Here is an 18,143-nt window from a genome sequence, read left to right as displayed (position 1 = left end):
GGTTGGGAAAGCACCTTGGGATGATAGGAAGTTACCTGAGAACTGGAATTTCAGTTGCAACACCTTCACAAAAAGGAAGTGAAAATCACTGTTTTCCACTCCATTTTTAAAGTGAAGTTATAGTTCTACTTTACCTGCACAGTTTCTTTCCTAAAGCACTATGTATTATAGTATCAAGTTAATAAAAACTGGGAACTGAGGTTCTACAAGTGTTAATTTCCCACCTACTGCAGTTCTCACCTTGTCCCTGGTCTAACCTCCTTGCCAGCGATGAGTACCAATGACAATGACAGTGTTCTCCTTATGTCATTTAGTGACCCAGGTGTACACCTGTGTCTCCAAGTTCACATCTCTGACAGCTGTGTCTTCATAAACTCGCATGGTTGCTCTCTCATATTAGACAGGAAGTTTGTTTTGAATACAGAAAGTATTATTTCTTAAATTTTTTTTTGCAGTCTTTCTCATGTTAGAGAAACTTCTCATTCATTTCCTGTCCAGGTGACAAAGTAGCAAATGAAGCTGAAATCTTCAAAAATGATTTAAAAAAATCCCTTTTAAGTTGGGTCTAGAATTGCTTTCTCCATTATTTTCCTCTCTACTCCTTTTTCAGTAACTATAAAATTTCTGATAAACTTTCCAATCTCTATAAATTCCTAAACCCTTGTAAAATTCTGGAAGGAGCATCAACACTTCCCTGCTCTGTCCAAAACACATTTTTATATACTTTAAAACTGAGCTCCAATCAAACATCTAAATATCCAATTGGGTTACAGCGGAGGGAGCTATTTTTTCCAGCATAGCGTAAGTATGTCTGTTGTTCTTGTCCATAGATTTAAAGTGGACCCACTTTGAAAAATTAGTGATCGAGTAGGTTTTGGCCAGGGGATATCTCATTTGCAATAACTATTCTTACCTCCCTGATCTCCGCTCAAATTTCAATGAGATGTGCATGCACAGCTCAGGGTTTGTTTCAAGCATACCTGGTTTGAGCATGCCGGGAATTCATACAATTCTGCATGAGAATTTATTTCTCCTCTTGGCCAAGTCAATCAAGATGGCCGAGAATGTCTGCAGGAGGAGAAGGAAGAAGTCAGCGCGCTTTGATAGGACAGGTGAGTATAGCGGATTTAATGCCACTTTTAGCCTCATAGAGCTTTCCAATGAACGTTAGGTGATTGTTTCCAGTGACAATCATTTGTGATCGACTGAATGAATGGCAACTGTACATTCATGACTGTTTTGTTCATTTGAGAGGCGAGGGGGATGACAAGCAAGTGGCAAGCAGTTTTCTGGATATGACAACCTTGTGGGACTCATGTATACAATGCCGCTCATGCTCACCTCGGTCGAAAATCAGTCCCCCAATGTTCATCACCATGTACGTAGCTTTACACAGCTCTTTTGGACAGAGATCTGATTTTAATATGCTGCATTTAAATGACACCGATATTGTCCCCAGCCCAATATGCCCATCTGGTTGTCACTCTGCAGTCTCATTCTTTTTGCGTATTGCTTGTTAGCACATGTGCATTGCAGCATCACTGACTGGCAAATGGAGCTGCTGCTCCCGCCCCCGCTCTACGATATGCTGTACAAGGTCATGCAAGAAGCTAATACTGAGTCAAATTCAGGTACCTAAACAGCATTTAATCCTGTATTACCAAATTCAAGCTCCTGTGCTTTGCCTTCGAATCCCTCCACAGTTCTTGTCCCACTTACCTTTCTGACCTGATAGAAAAATCCGCCCCTAGCCGCTCTCTTCGCTCATCCCATGACCTACTAATGACTTCTCACTCATAACATCATCACACGCATGGCTCTAAGACTTTTCTAGAGCTGCCCCGACTCTTTGAAATGGTCTTCCTCGTCCAATTTGGCTTTCTCCTACTTTCGGCTCAATTAAAAAGCACTCAAAACCTTTTCATACTCCCCTATCCTTCTTCTGCCTCCTAAACCCTCACTACTTCCTACCAATCCATATCTCACTCCTATTGTGTGATACTTCCCCCACCTCCTAGATTGTAAGCTCTTCTGGGCAGGGTCCTCTCCTCCTCCTGTGTCACTGTCTGTTTGTTTTCATCTGTCATTTGCAACCCTTATTTAATGTACAACGCTGCGTAATATGTTGGCGCTATATAAATCCTGTTTATTTATTATAATAATCATAATAATACACAGCCGTGTTCATTTATGAATTTTGTATCTGCTCAGATATAAGCTTCAAGCACCTATTACATTTCTTTTTGCTTTAAACTTAGCAGATGGATCTTCATTCCAGAATTTCAGTTTTTCCCCCATAAGCCTCAATAAACTGTTCATAGCTTTGGATAGGCCCAAGCAGGGCCGTTTCGTTGGGGAACGGGTTAAGCAACCCACTGCCAGTTCTACTGGGAAGAGAAAGGGAAAAAATCGCATGACAGAAACAATGGAGAGAGTCCAAGCTGAAGAGAGGGGAAACGCAGCTTAGCGGGGGATGCTGCAGAAAACAGACCACACAGTGAAACCTAAGTGAAACCATCTTCCCCAGCTGAAAGGGAGAGAAAGGATGCAATTACAGACAAGAGCATCATGTTTAATTTGTGTGAAAGGCTTTATTATACAAGACCCAAGAAGATTTCCCCCCAAAGGATCTGCCGTAGGTGGAATTCAACATTCACAGGAAACGGGATGAAAAGAAAAGGGATCTATTGCGAGAGATTTTTTTCACTTCTCAGCTTCTTCCAAGAAAACCAAAAAAGCAGCTCAGAACTGCAGGAAAAATCCCCTAAGAGCAGAGCTAACTAATGCGAGATCCGAATTCTTGTTTTTGCAGAGTGTTTGTTGGTGTGACTAACTCCTAGCACAAATAATGAAGCATTCTTGAACAGAACGGACCCGCAATCCAACCCAGGCAGCCAATTAAAGATGAGACAAAACCCTCAGGACATTGTTAAACTTAGCAAACCCAATCCATGCCAAGTCCGGACAGAGGGAGGCTTTTCTTGCCACCTACTTGGGCTAGTTTAAAGGAGTTGCTAGAGAACATTGAAAAACATCCTCTAGTTCACTTATGAATTCCGTTATAAAGCCATGAAATGGTATTTTCAGTCCAGCTACTGTCATTACCTAAACCATAGCAATAACCTTAAAGCTGAAGGCAGATTTGGCACATAATACCTAAATGCAACAGACACATGTCTTCCAATCGTATTCAGATCTGTACATTTATTCAATGTGATCTTTGTTTTCTGTGATAAAGACCAGTCACGGCTTTCTATATTTGCACATGGAGACTGGTCTTGTATCTGCCCCCTTCTGTATTTTTTTTTTTTTTTGCAGGCAATTTTCAGTGGACGGGCCTGATAGGTCACCCTGACAGCTTTGCTCTCTGAACGATCTATATGCAACACTAGTTATTATTAAACTGTATTTATATAGTGCCAACATATTACGCAGTGCTGTACATCAAATAGGGGGTGACTGCTACAAGCAATGACACGGGAGGAGGGGAGGAGCATGGCCAAAAGAGCTTACAATCCAAGAGTTTAACTGCATTATTCATCCAGTCTTGGAATTAACACAGCTGTACTGCAGAGAGCAGCCCTTTTTCTCAGGTTAGGGGATTATTTCCTGCAGCTCCACCCTATCACTATGTCTGTTGTCATGTCACTGTGGGCAATAAAAGGAAAAGCAGCAGACTGATGAGCTCAACTATTAGTTATATACCAACATTAGATGTGTGTAATTGGAGACAATTTTTTGTAATCATCTCAAGCTAAATCGAGCTCCTGTATGACTGTCCCCTGACAGTGCTCATCTGTTCTGCAGGATCACTGTACAACCCATGGCTAATGACCCATTTCAGTCTTCAACCCCCAAATTATTTTCAAGCCATGTGGCAATAAATTATAGATGGGTCGCAGCCCCTATATTGCAATCAAACTCTTCAGTGACCACCCAAAAAACAGCGGGGTGGTTACTGAAAAGTGCCGGAGGGTGCGCCCAGCTAAAAGGGGCTGGGGAGATCACTGCTTTTATGTCCTATGGAAGAAAACATAATGGGACCCTCCCTGTCACTTGACCTAGTGACTGCAAAACTTTACTCGTTCTTCCACCTATCAACATGTTCCTTACGATGCAACACACCTCATAGGCTTGTTGTGCTTTCAAAAAATAGGTAAAATTAATTGCAACTGTTTTTTTTGGAAATTTGTGGCACTACCCTTGCTCCATTGTGCTTTTTTTCTCTGTTTTTAGTGATCACAGAGTTCCTGGGCCTATGGATGAATGGGCGCTCTGTTCCTGCACATTATGTACTGTACTAACAATCTACTTGTTTAAACTCGATGGCTAAATTATATACAGCAGCCATCCATAAAGATGTTCTATGTGACCTGTTTGAACATGGCTGCTGCCACTTTACAGTCATTATCATGTCACAAAAGTTGATGTGGCCAAAGCAGGCCCCTCTGTAAGCGGGTGGGTGGGTGAGTGAGTGGAAGGTGGGGGTAGAGATATACAATGCAAGTCACCCGCTTTCTCATACTTGAGAACTGACATCGGCAAGGTGAGCCATCTGTGCACTTCTTAAGGCCCCCGCCGTGCCTGCCAGGTACGTTTTGTCACTTGGACAGGTTAATCCCGCCTAGCTTTATTCCAGGGGCCTCTTAATGAAGGAAAACTTGTTGCTGGAAAGACTGGGCTTACCTGATCTCAAAGTGAAATTGTTTGGGAAGAAGCCTAACCTACTCTGCATTATTAAGGTGTTTGGAAAGAAGCTGAAAGCAACAAATTGTTAACAGGGCAGTTGTGATAATATCAGAATACATGCTCACAGCACAGATACCTGTAGTTTCCCTGAGCAATCCTCTGCTGTTTATAACCCCTGCTCAAGCTTTCTTGGTGTGATGCATTTGGAGTGAAGAATAAGACCGCCATTTTTTGGTCCGCCAGGTCCTGTCACTTTCACCTACATCTCCAAAATCCGCCCCTACCTGTCCCCAGAGACCACCAAACTCATTGTACACACCCCTATCATCTCTGGACTACTGTAACCTCCTCCTCTCTGGTATTCCACTAACCCGACTATCTCCTCTGCAATCTTATGTAGGCTGTAGCCGGACTCATCCATCCATCCCACCGCTCCTTTTATGCTCTTTGTAGTTCCCTTCATTGGCTTCCATTTGACATTAGAATCAAATTCAAGCTCCTGTGCTTTGCCTTCAAATCCCTCCACAGTTCTTGTCCCAACTTACCTTTCAAACCTGAAAAATACTCCCCTAGCCGCTCTCTTCGCTCCTCCAATGACGTACTAATGACTTCCTCACTCCTAACCTTATCACACGCACGGCTCCAAGACTTTTCTAGAGCTGCCCCGACTCTCTGGAATGGTCTTCCTTATCTTATCCTATTCGGGTTACTCCTACTTTCTGCTCATTTAAAAGAGTTCCTAAAACCCAACGCTTAAACCTCACCTACTCGTCTACTTCTGTCTCCTAAACTCTAACTACTTCCCTCCATTCCATATTCTATTCCACCCCCTCCTATTGATTGCTGCTCCCCCACCTCTTAGATTAAAAGCTCTTTTATACAAGATTCTTTAGTCTTGTGTCATTGTTTGTATCTGTCAGTCATTTGCAACCTCCATTTATTGTACACTGCTGCATATTATGTTGGTGCTTTATAAATACAGTTTATTATTAATCTATCAAACCAAGCAAAGAGCCAGGTGTTAGTACAAGGCATAGCCTGTTGAATAGCATTGACATTGAGGTGCTGTACCACATCCACAAGTCATGTTTAAATGCTAACAATTTTGGTAAATGTAATAGAATGGGTTGCAGGACCGAAAAACATGTGTGGTCTAAAAGGGACAAAGTAAGCAACACCGTAAATCCACCGTAAGTCACACCAACTGTTAAAGTAGAAACGGGTAGTTTAGATAAACATATTAACCAACGTATTTTTGATCAAATTTAACTTGTGCCAACTAGAACCAGTTCAAAGAAAGACGCTAAGTGGTCAACTACGAATTTTAGTGGAATGTCAGTGCACTAAAACCCCAATGGCATAGATCCCATGATTAATGTCTCGGAATTTGCTCTAGGAATGTAGTTTGTATGCCTCTTATTCAATTAATAAATGGCTGAAGAGTCAATATAAGGTGACCTGAATAGTCCATGCGTGCACTTTAAATCTAAAATTTGTCAGCGGTAACGAGCTAAAGAAATCTTTTAAACACAGGGTCCTTTAACCCTGAGCTGGAAGTCCTCTGAGATAAAATAGTTTCCATGCTGTTGTTGGTAAGGCAGGACTGACATGTTTATTGTCAACAGACTTGTAAACAGTTATAAATAGTTGGGAATAAACAGACCACAGGGGCGTCTGATGTGGCGAAAATCTCATTCAGACAATGTTCACATGTTATTCATGTAATTTTCACATCATCACGAGAACACGTGTCGCACATCCTAACACATTGTGCATCAGCTCAATCACCGATAAAGGGAACCCAGCTTGTATTACAATGGCAGTCGGGTCCTATTTGTAGAGCGTTTTTTTTTTGCAAAGAACACTAGGATCAGGTCGTTGCGTTTGCAACATGTTTTTATGCACGCTGTGAAGATCTAGGGCCCGGAGGCGCTGTTGGTTCTGATGACAGATGAAAGGGTCTGTGTGGTCCAGGATGCGTCTGCCTTTAATTAGGATGTGATACCCTGCAAGAAATAAGTCAATTTTTTTTGCAGCAGAACTATAAACTTTACATTGTGACATGTGTAATTAGAAGTTTCCCAATGACCTTTCTGTCATCAAAGCTTCCCAGAAAACCAGTCACATTTGTGTATTATATCCTGCAGCCCTATGCGAGGAAAGATGCAGATAATGGTGTATTCCCATACAGGGTGAAGCAGCAGGTTTGTCTTAAAATTGCACTATGAGTACAAAAACTTCAAATGTGTTTCTCAACAGCCTTCTGCAAACCTAGTTTTTTTTTGTTACCTTACCAGTGATGTCATGAAATGTTTATTACTATAACAGCAGCAGTGATGTCATCACCCACCAGGTCCTCCCTCTTCAGGCTGCTTACACTAATCTACAGGGGGGCAAATACAAGACCCCGAGACCAGCCATCCTGGAGAAAAACAAAGATCAGAGCAGATCGGTCTTATTTACAGGAAACTTACGCATAGAGGCAAAGTAGAGGAGTTCTGAGAGAAGAAAGGAGGATATCTGGAAGAGATGTGAAATAATACCACAATTTAAGTTAAAATATAAGCTGTCTTGTATAGAGACAATCAATTATCTCTGATTTCCATTTTATTGTTCACTTATCTCCCCCCACAGCTCCCAAGTGTGGGGGAGCATTTGACCCCATGGGGCAGCTCTTGGCCAAGCACCAACACTGTCTTATGGGCTGGTCCATTCATTGCCTTGTGTAAGCTATGACTCCAGTAACTGCTGCCAATACCTATGGAGCATACAGTATGTACTGCTGGGTATGGGAATGATTATAGTGAATGTGCTGCCTCGTTTGGCATAGCATAGGTTCACCTGTAATGAAAGAAACCTCTTTCTGAATAATCATGGAGGATATGAGCACTGATCTCTTCCTGGAAATGCTGGTTGTCTGGCTGACCATTTAGTTCCTTGAGGCAGACTGTCCAGCCTCAAATACTCTATACAATTTTCAGATGTTCAGTGATGGTGACTTTTAAGTCACGATGAAGTGAAGCCAATTTTTTTGTAGAATTGAACCCAGTATACTCACCTGTTCCATCGCAGGTACCACCATCTTCAACCCTCTTCTCTTCCTCGTTCCAATTATCAGCCGTCTTGATTGGCCTGGCTTTGGATATGGTAACTCCTGCGCAGGCATTTGGGAGTTTATTCAGTGCCGACAACCTCGGGGGAAGCTGGGGTATGCTGAGTATCCACATGGAGTATGCGGAGCTTCGCAATTTTTACAGAGAACAAGAAACATGCCTATTGCAGAAGGGACATTGTCTGGCCCTTTCTGCAATAAAGCCCTGCCTAAACACACATTTTTAAAGTTTTATTGTAGGGGTTAGTTCCTTTAGAGCTATAGATAGCATCAAAAATTAGTACATTTGGAGTGCAAATAAGAAAATTCACTCAAGTTAACACTTTTTTAATAGATAAACTTTAATGAAAATGATAGCAAGCTTTCCAAGGACACGTTCCAATTTGAACATGTCTTCCTGCAAATGTAAATGAAGCCTTTTTATTGTCCAGAATTGTTGATTATTGGAATAGTTTTGTTGTGCCTGCACTTCCCTGCTCAATGTTTTCTCATCTCCCCACATATTCGGCCATTAGTTAGAGTGATGGTGCTATGATATCGATGTCATAACAGAGATATAGAGATGTTTCTGCAGACCTCACGCTAACACAAACACCGAGCCAGCCTAGTCACATGATTGCTGATGTTACATTCTAAGAAAAGTGTTTTGATAGATTTCTTCTTTCCGTTGTGTGAGGGCTATAAACACGTAAGAATGATAAACTGCTAAATTGTTAAAATATGGGGCTTTTTTTGGTTGCAAAAACACCATATTTATCATAATTTCTGGTAATTTCTGTAGGGTTTGTGGGGAGAGAATCTGAGCAGGTGTCACTTTGTCAACTTCTGAGGGAGAATAGGGAATTACAAAGACCAAGCCCTATGTCAAATTTGGTGTGGTTGTCCCATTGGTGTTCTAGCTTCTCTAACATGCCTGGTAGATTTATTGGGAGCGATCCCAGGGGCGCACATGTGAGATTCTACTATCACCTCAACTGACGTCTTGATTCAGAGTGCTGACATTATTATTAATAATTATAACAGGAGTTTTATAGCACCAACATATTACACAGCACTGTACGTTAAAAATGAGTTGTAAATGACAGACAGTGACACAGGAGGAGGAAAGGTCCCTGCCCTATAGAGCTTACAATCTAGAAGCTGGGGGAAGTATCACATTATGCTCAAATGTGCTCCTGTTTGGTTCCTGTCATGAAAAGTAAGCCATTCAGTTCTTCTAATAAGCTTTTTTTCCACACTTATTACTTCAATCACATTGCAGAATTATTCATAATTGCCTCTTTCAGAAGGCAAGTTGATGAACTTGACTACTTTTTCAGAGTCCCATCGCATCAATACAGGAGCTTTTCTGTTATCGTGAAAGGATGACAGTGTTCTCCCCAGAAAGTTTTTAAAACTGGGTGGGAAGAAGCTATAGGTGGGTGCCAGCCCCTGTAATATGAGCCAACTTTTGGGTGGTACACCTGGTTAGAAGGGGGTGAGAAGAATGCTGAGTGAAAGGGATGGTATTTGCTTGTTAGCTTTTGCTCTATTTTTATTATGTGACATTAAGTAACAAAGGCATAGGCAAATGTCTTATTCCCTAGCTGCCAGAAAATGTATTTTGTGCTTGATTTATTTAAAGCAACATATTAGGTTGTTGTTGGGTAATGTTGCTTATACAGAGAAAAATACCCAGAGAGGGGATATTTGATGGCAATGTAGGGGGGAGAAGCAAAGTATTAAATCTCCTGATGAAGCAGACTTGATTTCTGTGAAACATGTAGAGAAAAATTACCATCTAAAAACATTGCCTTATGTGTTGTGAGAATCAACCATACCACCGGTTTATAATAGCGCTGATGATGTTGTTAACAAAATATTTATATTGAAATATGTTTATTGTTGTTGGTGGAAAGTCCCATCCATTGTTCTGCTTTGCTTGTATTGAATAAATGTAGAGATGTTGCAGCTTAATTGAAATATCATATGGGAGAAACATTTTTCTTTTTCAAACCATAATTTTTTCAAACATTAAAAATATGAGATGTTTCTTTGATATTTTTCATCAATATACAATTACATAACTATTGTACACGTCGTCTCAATTTCGACGCGTTTCGCTATTCGGCACAGACAACAGGAATCAAATGATAAATCTCAACTGTTTAAAATTATCGTCTTTGGGTCCAATAGTGGAGATGTTAAATTTATTCAAAAGATATCTTCAGTATTTCCAAAATTTTGTTCGTGGGCCTATCAAGACAGATAAACTGTTGATTCCACCTTTTCCAATAAATGAAGCTAATCTCCAGAGAGCCCTATGTCAGTGAACTGTCCTTGTGTTAATTTTTCCTGCCATAATGAAGAGGATGAAAATACCAGGTCCAGGTCAAAACAAATTGAAAATAAAAAGTTTTCAAATTTATCTCCGTGTATGCGCAGTACAAATCAGCCTTTCTCCTTCTGTAATGTCACTGGAATGCACGTGCAGAAAAAAAAAAGATTTCTGATATAAATATTGTCTGGCTCTCCCCAATGCACAGTTGCAGACCTGAGCTGCCTGTCTGACCTACTTTATAGTCTAATGATTCAGACATTGAAGCAGAGCTCATGCTCAGCCAGATTAATGCTGACTGAGAAGGCAATGGCTGAGCTGTGTCTGTACAAAGGAAGGGGTTCATGACTTTATTTATATAGCACCAACTTATTCTGTGGTGCTTTACAGAGTCACAACAGGGTCAGTGCGTGATCTGGCACACAATGTTCATTTTAATTCCATGCAGAACAGATGTATGCAGAACCTTGGGTGCATGCTGAGTATTAGAAAGCAAACTCCACCTAAAATTATAGGAGGTGAGGAAGGACAAATGTGATTAGATAGGTAAACCCAGGACTAGTGTCAGATCCCATTACACGGTGCACCTGATTCATCCTGTGTGTTCATGGATTCTTCACAGATACAGAAATGTCAACCATTTCAAATGATGACATTTTTAATTAGAATAATTTTTAAATAGAATTTTTCTTTAGAGTTGTTTTTACAGACTTTATGCCATTGTAATTATATATTTTTTTGCCTCTTGCAATGGCATATTTTGCTATTTTTCCTATATCGGTTACCATGCTTTTGTACTGTGTGATAAATGGACATTTGTATTCTCCATAACACTGGTCCCCAACCCCCAGGCCGTAGACCGGTGACGGCCTTTTTTTTTGTGATACAATCATTCATATACATATACTTGAATACAAGTACATTGGAAGGTAGTCATATGAGTTCAAATTTATAAATAAGTTCAGGTGAGTCCTAGAACCAAACGCGTTTTACAACTTTTGCTTCTTCAGTGGATGTAGGTAGTTAAATATCAAATAGCTAGGAGATGATAAATAGTACAAACTTTATATCCATAGTCATAGATAAGAGTTAGTGATAGAATCTCAAAATATATTAAATAGTTACCTCAAAGAGTAGTTAGGAAAAGCTGGATTGTTGTGTCAAATCAAACATCCTTTGTCCGTGGGGCATCCTTTTTAAGGGAACAGAAGAACACAATTGGAATCAGGAACAGAGGGTATTCAACCTATACCAGGGAATTAAACGAAGACCCTCATGGCAGCATCACTAGGGCTAAAGATTTGTAAATTTGTAAAAATGTTATGTTTGAACTTCCACAAGAGTTCAGTGCTTGGTTTACATCTCCATAAAGGTTATAAAGCTATCTACACCACAAAACATTTGTCTGCATGTTTTTATGTGTGGGAAAAATGAAGAAGTTTAAGGAATGTTTTGAATATTAAAATCTGTGTTGTCATTAGATTTAGCCGAGATAGGCAGCTCCACGAGGCTTCGCCGGCACGCTGGATTCACAAAGGCCATAAAGCAAACTGCTGCCGGTTTAAAAATAAATCTTCTGCCCAGCTCGTTGGGACTGTGTGTATGCAAACTTTCTAAATATTTTGTCTTCTTAGCTAAGAGTATTTAGTTTGAGGAATTTTCCACACCAGTCTCTCCACTCTCTGGTTTTATTGGGAAATCCTGTTTATGGTAGGCAATAGTACATACTTTTTATTCCTGATAGATGAAGGTCGAGCAGAGGGCTATGGTAGATCTCGTATGAACGGGTCAAACATTCCATGGGCTTTCTAGAAAGCTGAAGAAAAACAGTTTTGGCGGTCTACGCACAAGTTAGATATTTGTCTCTGGAAACTCTTTCAGGATCGTTTTCAATGACCGATGAACCAGCGAGTGCTGTACACACCATACCTGTTGTGTTCTATAGAGAGGGCATTGGAAAGAAAGAACGATATATCAGATAAGTATGGTCATACTCGTCTCAGGCATTGATTATCTGACGCGTGTACGTCCAATAAAGCAGTCGATCAGCCTATCAGTCAACCAGAAAGGATTGATATAGTGTGCACATTCTAAGGGACCTACATACTTTCAATAATTGTCTTTTACGATCCTTTCCAATGACAAAAGACTGAACGAGTTCTGTATATACAGAGCAGTTCTGCTCTATGGAGAGGGGGGCAACTGAGTGGCACCCCACTGTGTTCTCTCCCCTTCACTTCCATTACAATCATTCATGGATCTGCCAGGACAGATCCATGAATGACGTCTGATAAGCACTGTACACGGTCATTTTCTAGTCTGATACCAGTTTTGAGTCGATAATCGGAAAAGAATCATCTGACGTGTGTACGTAGCCTTGAACTGGTCAGACATGGACCTCACACATAAACTTGATGGGTTTTTAAAACTTTGTTTTTATTCAATCTAATTTTGGAGCATGAACATATACACTTATATTCATGAACTTGGAGACCGCTCAAGTGAAAGTATAGTGATCATGTTGCAGTTTTATTGAACCAACAGAATCAATACTAAAAAATAAATGCGCAATGATTGCGGTGTTCCTAAATAATTTTCATAGACAAATTCAAATTTTAAAATTTAATAATTTTGATTCCACTAGCATTGAAATTGATCATTCTCATATAGTGAGGTTTAGCAGTGACTTGGTCTGATATGGTCTGCAGTTCGCTTTTTTGCCTCATCTGCATTTAGAAAATGAATGGCTCCTCAGTGCCTGTCTTGGCCAGGACACTGTCTGCATGTTTGCACTTTCTTGTTGTGTTTATGTGGATTTCCTCCAAGCACCCCAGTTACACTTCCAAATTCCAGAAAGCTTACTGATTGGTTAGTTGGCCACCCCTAAATATAAATACATGAATGTGATAGGGACATTGGATTGCAAGCTTCTCTACATGACTACAGACTCTGTCATGCAAAAGATGTCAGCACTGAATAAATAGATAAGTAAAAAATGATTTAATGTACAGAGCTGGGCTATTTAAATACTGTTCATTAATATTAAATGTGAACATTTTCTTGCAAGTATAATTTCTTTCCTGCAGTTGCCGTGCGCTATCAAGCAGTTACATGTTCTAGTTACATTGGTGCAGATCACCAATGGCAAACCTTTACATCTACAAAAAAAAGAGGTGGGGAGGGGAGGCAACACTAGAAGGAACAGTGAACATGAATGTGCAAAGAAGAATCATGAAAATATGGTAATGGAGCTATTGAAGATTGCCCAAAAAATGCATTCATTGTAATTTGACCATTACTGTGATTTTTTGCATTGGCTTCCATAGTATGATTAGCTCCCCTTCTATCTTCAGGCTGGTCACATGACACACCGGGCCACTATATGACTAAATGTAATGATCCAAAATAAGTCATTGACGTGATGGCTTTCAGTGTAATGCACATGCAGAGCATTTGTTGATGCTTTTTCCATCCCAGTGGGTTTGCCCAGTTATCACTCTCACAGGAACTTGGTAAAAAGGCAATGGTTGTCTTTCAACCTGGAAAAAGAAAAGTGCTGGACAAATGCAACTGAAGGTCTGCATGGGACAGTGCCAGAGAGTAGGTGAGTATTGTAGTACAACTGGATTTGAGCTTTTGTATTACATGATTTAACATTGTTAGTCATTGTGAAAATTCACTTCCATCCTGTTTGGGTGAGGCTTTATAAAAAGGCTAATCCAATTTTTTATGGTAACTCCCTACTGGTTTTATATTTATATATTATCTATATCTATCTATATATATATCTATATATATATATATATATATATATATATATATATATATATATATATATATATATATATATTTATTTATTTTTTTTAAGATAATCTTAAAGCCTCAAACATGTAACAGCACCATTCTGGTGGGAGAGGAGGGAGGATGGGCAAGCAGCACCCCTCTGTGCTCTCCTCTGCTATGCACATGTCAGATTTTTGCCTCGGAGATGATCACAACCATTTGTCTTTGGTGACAATCATCTAATGTGTATATGTAGTTAAACATCTAACCCTAACCTCATCCTAATCTCCAAAAAAAATGGAATCTTGAAGTATTCCTAAAACTTTTTTTGTTATACAAAAAAAAATAGAAACAACTTTTAGGATTCTTGTTGCCTCCTCTCTGTTGGGGAAATTTCGTTTCACTTCCTGTCCTGGTGAGCATGGCAAACAGCAGTTTTTATTTTTCTCTGCCCCCCGTTATAATTTTTATTACCCTTTGGTTATTCCGTTTATTTTTATGTGGAAGCATTGTTTCGTCTGCAGAAGGCATTCCCTATGCCAGAGTTTCTCTACCATTTTGACATGGGTCAAGTAACTTTCAGGTCTTCAGGCATCCCCTTTATATTTATATTTATATAATTATTATACACACAGCTCACAGTACATTAGTGTGGTGATCAGTAGGAACAATCCCTCTTACATTGCTGGTCAGTGGGAAAGCTGCCGTCCATATGGATAACAAAAATGGTTATTAGTTTCTATTAAACTCACCTTAGAGTGACAAACTGCTCATTCCTCAAGAAACCCCTAGCAACTTCTGGAGGAACCCTGGTTGAGAAACACTTCCCCTATGCTGATTACTTGTTTAAGGCCTCTGCAGAGAAACCACTGCTTCCACAATATCATTCTTTGTAGAATACTGTAATAAATACTTTCTAAAGAAAAGGAACTCTTTGACATTCCGTAAAAAAAAAAAAAAACTGGTGATAATTTTTATGTGAACAAAAGTTAGAAACAGATAATGTGATTTCTTGTTAGACATACATTTGGGAGTGATGGGCGGGGGGGACTTCTAATTTTACAGAATACCCTTTACACTGTAAATGCTCTGTAAGCTCAGTCATTGTTTGTACTGATATCATGTTTTGGGAAGGGTTAGCTGCAGAAAATATTTTTCCATCAGCTCGGGAAATCTGAATAATCAAAGAATCCTGAATGTCCATTAACCTCTTTGTAATGCTTATCAGAATTCTGGTATTTCTGGGATCTGGTATAAAGCACGGCTCCCATGAAAGAATATAAACCTATCTTTGTTTTATCTCTCAGCATTAACAATTTTGTTTCTCTTTTTTTCTTTTCTTTCTCTGTAGTTTGTTTTCGTTGCTATCTAAAAAGCATAACAAAGTCCTGGAGCAAGCCACACAGTCTCTTCGAGGCTCCGATGACACTCCACTTCCTGACTACGTGAGTATCAAACTGAAAGCCAGTGCGTGAGAACATTTCTTTGGGCTCGTCATCGACAAACTCGCTCTCGTGGTTGTCACAGTCTGTCGGAACAAGACCAAAAACCCAACCTCGAGACTCAGAGAATGACTTCATGTCTTGCATGTGGTTTATTGTATACACAGATGTGACAAAGCTGAGCCACGGGTGACATATAACTGTTACTGTAATAGGGACATTCATTATTTATTGATTAAAGCAGATCTCCTCTTAAAATAAAAATACCTGTTCTCTCCACCATACATGCTTTTTAAAAAGTCCACTTCTACCTACCTACCTTTTATCCAGAAGTTATGGCCAGGCATATGACACTTTGTGCCTTCTTTTCCTTTGTGGGCAATGGACAGTCCCGCAGCGAATATTACATAAGCTCCAATCTCTGCAGCATTTTTCTTAGGGCTAAGACTGGCATGGTGACATATCTCTTAGGGGTCATGGGTAGTTGGGGATTATTATTATTATTATTACCAGTATTTATATAGCACTGACATATAGAGTCCTTCAAAGGGGCTCACTAATTTCAGGAGGAAATTAATAATAGGAGGAAATAATTTCAGGAGGAAATCGTTTTAATCAAACTGCTTTAGAATGTGGGGGGGGGGGGGGGGGGGAGAACCTGCAAACTCCATGCAGATACAGCCCTGGTTAGAACCCAGCGCTGTAAAAGCCAGAATGCTAACCTCTGATCCACCAAGCTGACCTAACAGGTGAGCAGTGGACAATGGTAAAGAAGGAAGCAAAGGGCACCACTGAAGTGTAGAGAGGGTAAATAGTGATTTGCCATTTTGTAAATTGAGGTGGGAAAAATATTGAAGGCTTGAAAACAATCAAATGGATATCCATTTCATTTAATTCATTTCTATAGCATTGACTAATTCCACAGCGCTTCATAATAAATGTTCACCAGTGATCACAGTGGTCCCATACATCCACCCTAGGTCTGGTGTTATTTTCTTTCCACTATGGACTCCTTTATGGACTCCTCATGCCATATGTCATAGGCCTGAAAGAATTCAAGAAGGTATGAGACTCTCCAGTGTATAATAGGTTTTAGTGGTAGGTGTTTTCTCAGATATGAGATGCCTTCTGACAACTCTCTATGGCATGGACACCATGGGTTTAGAAAATTAGCTGATTTGCGTATTAAAATCCTTTCTCCGAAAAACGTTACCTGGGGTTGCATCACCCAGTCAGCCTGGGATTGAAGAATATTATTATTATTTTTTATTAAACAGTGTTTATATAGTGGCAACATATTACACAGGGCTGTACATTAAATAAGAGTTGCAATTGACAGACAGACACAGGAGGAAGAGAGGACCCTGCCCAGAAGAGCTTACAATCTAAGAGGTGGGGTGCAATCATAATGCAGTGCTGGTCTGTAGAGCATTTTACCAAAGGAGGAAGAGGACCTGTAATGTCACAATTGCATACTAAAAACTAATGTAACCAGAAATGTATATTATTAAAAAATATATATAAACATTGTGTGGGTGCTCCATAGGAGGGGAAGCTGCAAACAGTGGAAGACAACCCAGCCTGAAATTCCTAGTCAGTTCTCCCCTCAGTAATGAGCCCCGTAGGTGAGTATTCATAGTTGTTCTTGTGTGTGATTTTAAAATATTTTTTCTTTTTTTTTTTTTTTTTCCTATAGTGGTTGGTGTCATTCCCTATTTCTTTTAATCTAGTCACTTAGAGGCTCTGTTCTGTCCATTCTCTCCCCTTTCCTCGCAGCAGGCCGTCTGTAATGGAGTAAATGAAGGCTGCTTTTTAAGTCCCTCTTTGATTCTCCAGTTAATTTAGCTGTCAAATAAAAAGCAGCTGTCCCTCTCGTTCTGTCTCCACAGCTCCTAATTCATAAGAGAGAAGGCCTGAGCTCCCAGCAGCATCTGGAACTGATAGAACGTTATAAAACCCAGTTAAAAGGAAACAAAAAAAAAAAAAAGGCAATGTTTGTTTTATGTGGGATGAAATGATTTTATTCCAGGCTCTTTAATTCGGCCATTAGGAGGGTTATTAAAAAGCCGAATTACAAAGAGAGCTTTTTTTTCTATTTTTACAAAGATTTCTGTCTATTATTTTTGTTTCCTCTCCTCTGTATCAGATTACACCCAGAACGACAGATAGATAGCCTGCAGTTTTCCTGCCGAGGCCTACAAATCTCAGTTTCTTAGTCTGCCAAAAAAATAGCGGTTTGCTTTTTGATTTTTGGGTAGTGAAAGCATACAGAAGATTACCAATCTGAATAAACCAATATTAAAGTGGAACTAAACTAAAACAAAAAAAAATCACACTTACCTTTAATCCTACAAATCTCTCAATGGCGCTAGTCCTTCCCACGATCCATTACCGTGTTGTCCTGGAGTTCCTCTTCATCCCGGCATCTTCTGTCTTCTCTTCTGTCTTCTTGTCTTCTTGCTACATTAACCGCACTGCGCAGGTACGAGATCAGGTGACGTAGCCGCTGTTAAGGGTAAAAAATAGACAATCTCAATGCGCATGCTTGAGATCAGCATCCCTTTCCCCTTGGTGGAAAGATGCCCCTTCTGCGCATGCCCAGGATCAGGCATGTGCAGAAGGAGCAGCCAGAGCTCCGGGGATGCCAGACGTAGGGAGGCTCTGCGCTCCCAATAAGTCTTTGCCGCTGCAATCAAGACTTAAAGGGGTGGTGCTGCACCCTTTTTATGAAAAGAAACATTTACTTTATTACTTACTTTAATTAAATACTTTATTTAGAAGGGTTGCCTACCATTCTATG

The 18,143-nt window shown here is 40.0% G+C and overlaps 1 protein-coding gene across 2 annotated transcripts in view; it reads left to right on the top strand.

Annotated features, from left to right (window-relative positions):
• Positions 1-18,143, top strand: part of DYM (dymeclin) — a 213,763-nt gene that overhangs the window by 113,534 nt on the left and 82,086 nt on the right. For both annotated transcript variants that reach the window (XM_072416728.1, XM_072416729.1), the window contains one exon: positions 15,253-15,346. In XM_072416728.1, the coding sequence (XP_072272829.1) occupies positions 15,253-15,346 (94 nt within the window). The remainder of the gene's footprint in view (positions 1-15,252; positions 15,347-18,143) is intronic.

This window comes from Pyxicephalus adspersus, chromosome 6 (assembly GCF_032062135.1).
Source record: "Pyxicephalus adspersus chromosome 6, UCB_Pads_2.0, whole genome shotgun sequence".
Lineage (NCBI taxonomy): Eukaryota > Metazoa > Chordata > Amphibia > Anura > Pyxicephalidae > Pyxicephalus > Pyxicephalus adspersus.
The sequence above is the reverse complement of the archived record's forward strand: the minus strand, read 5'-3'. Positions and strand labels throughout refer to the sequence as shown.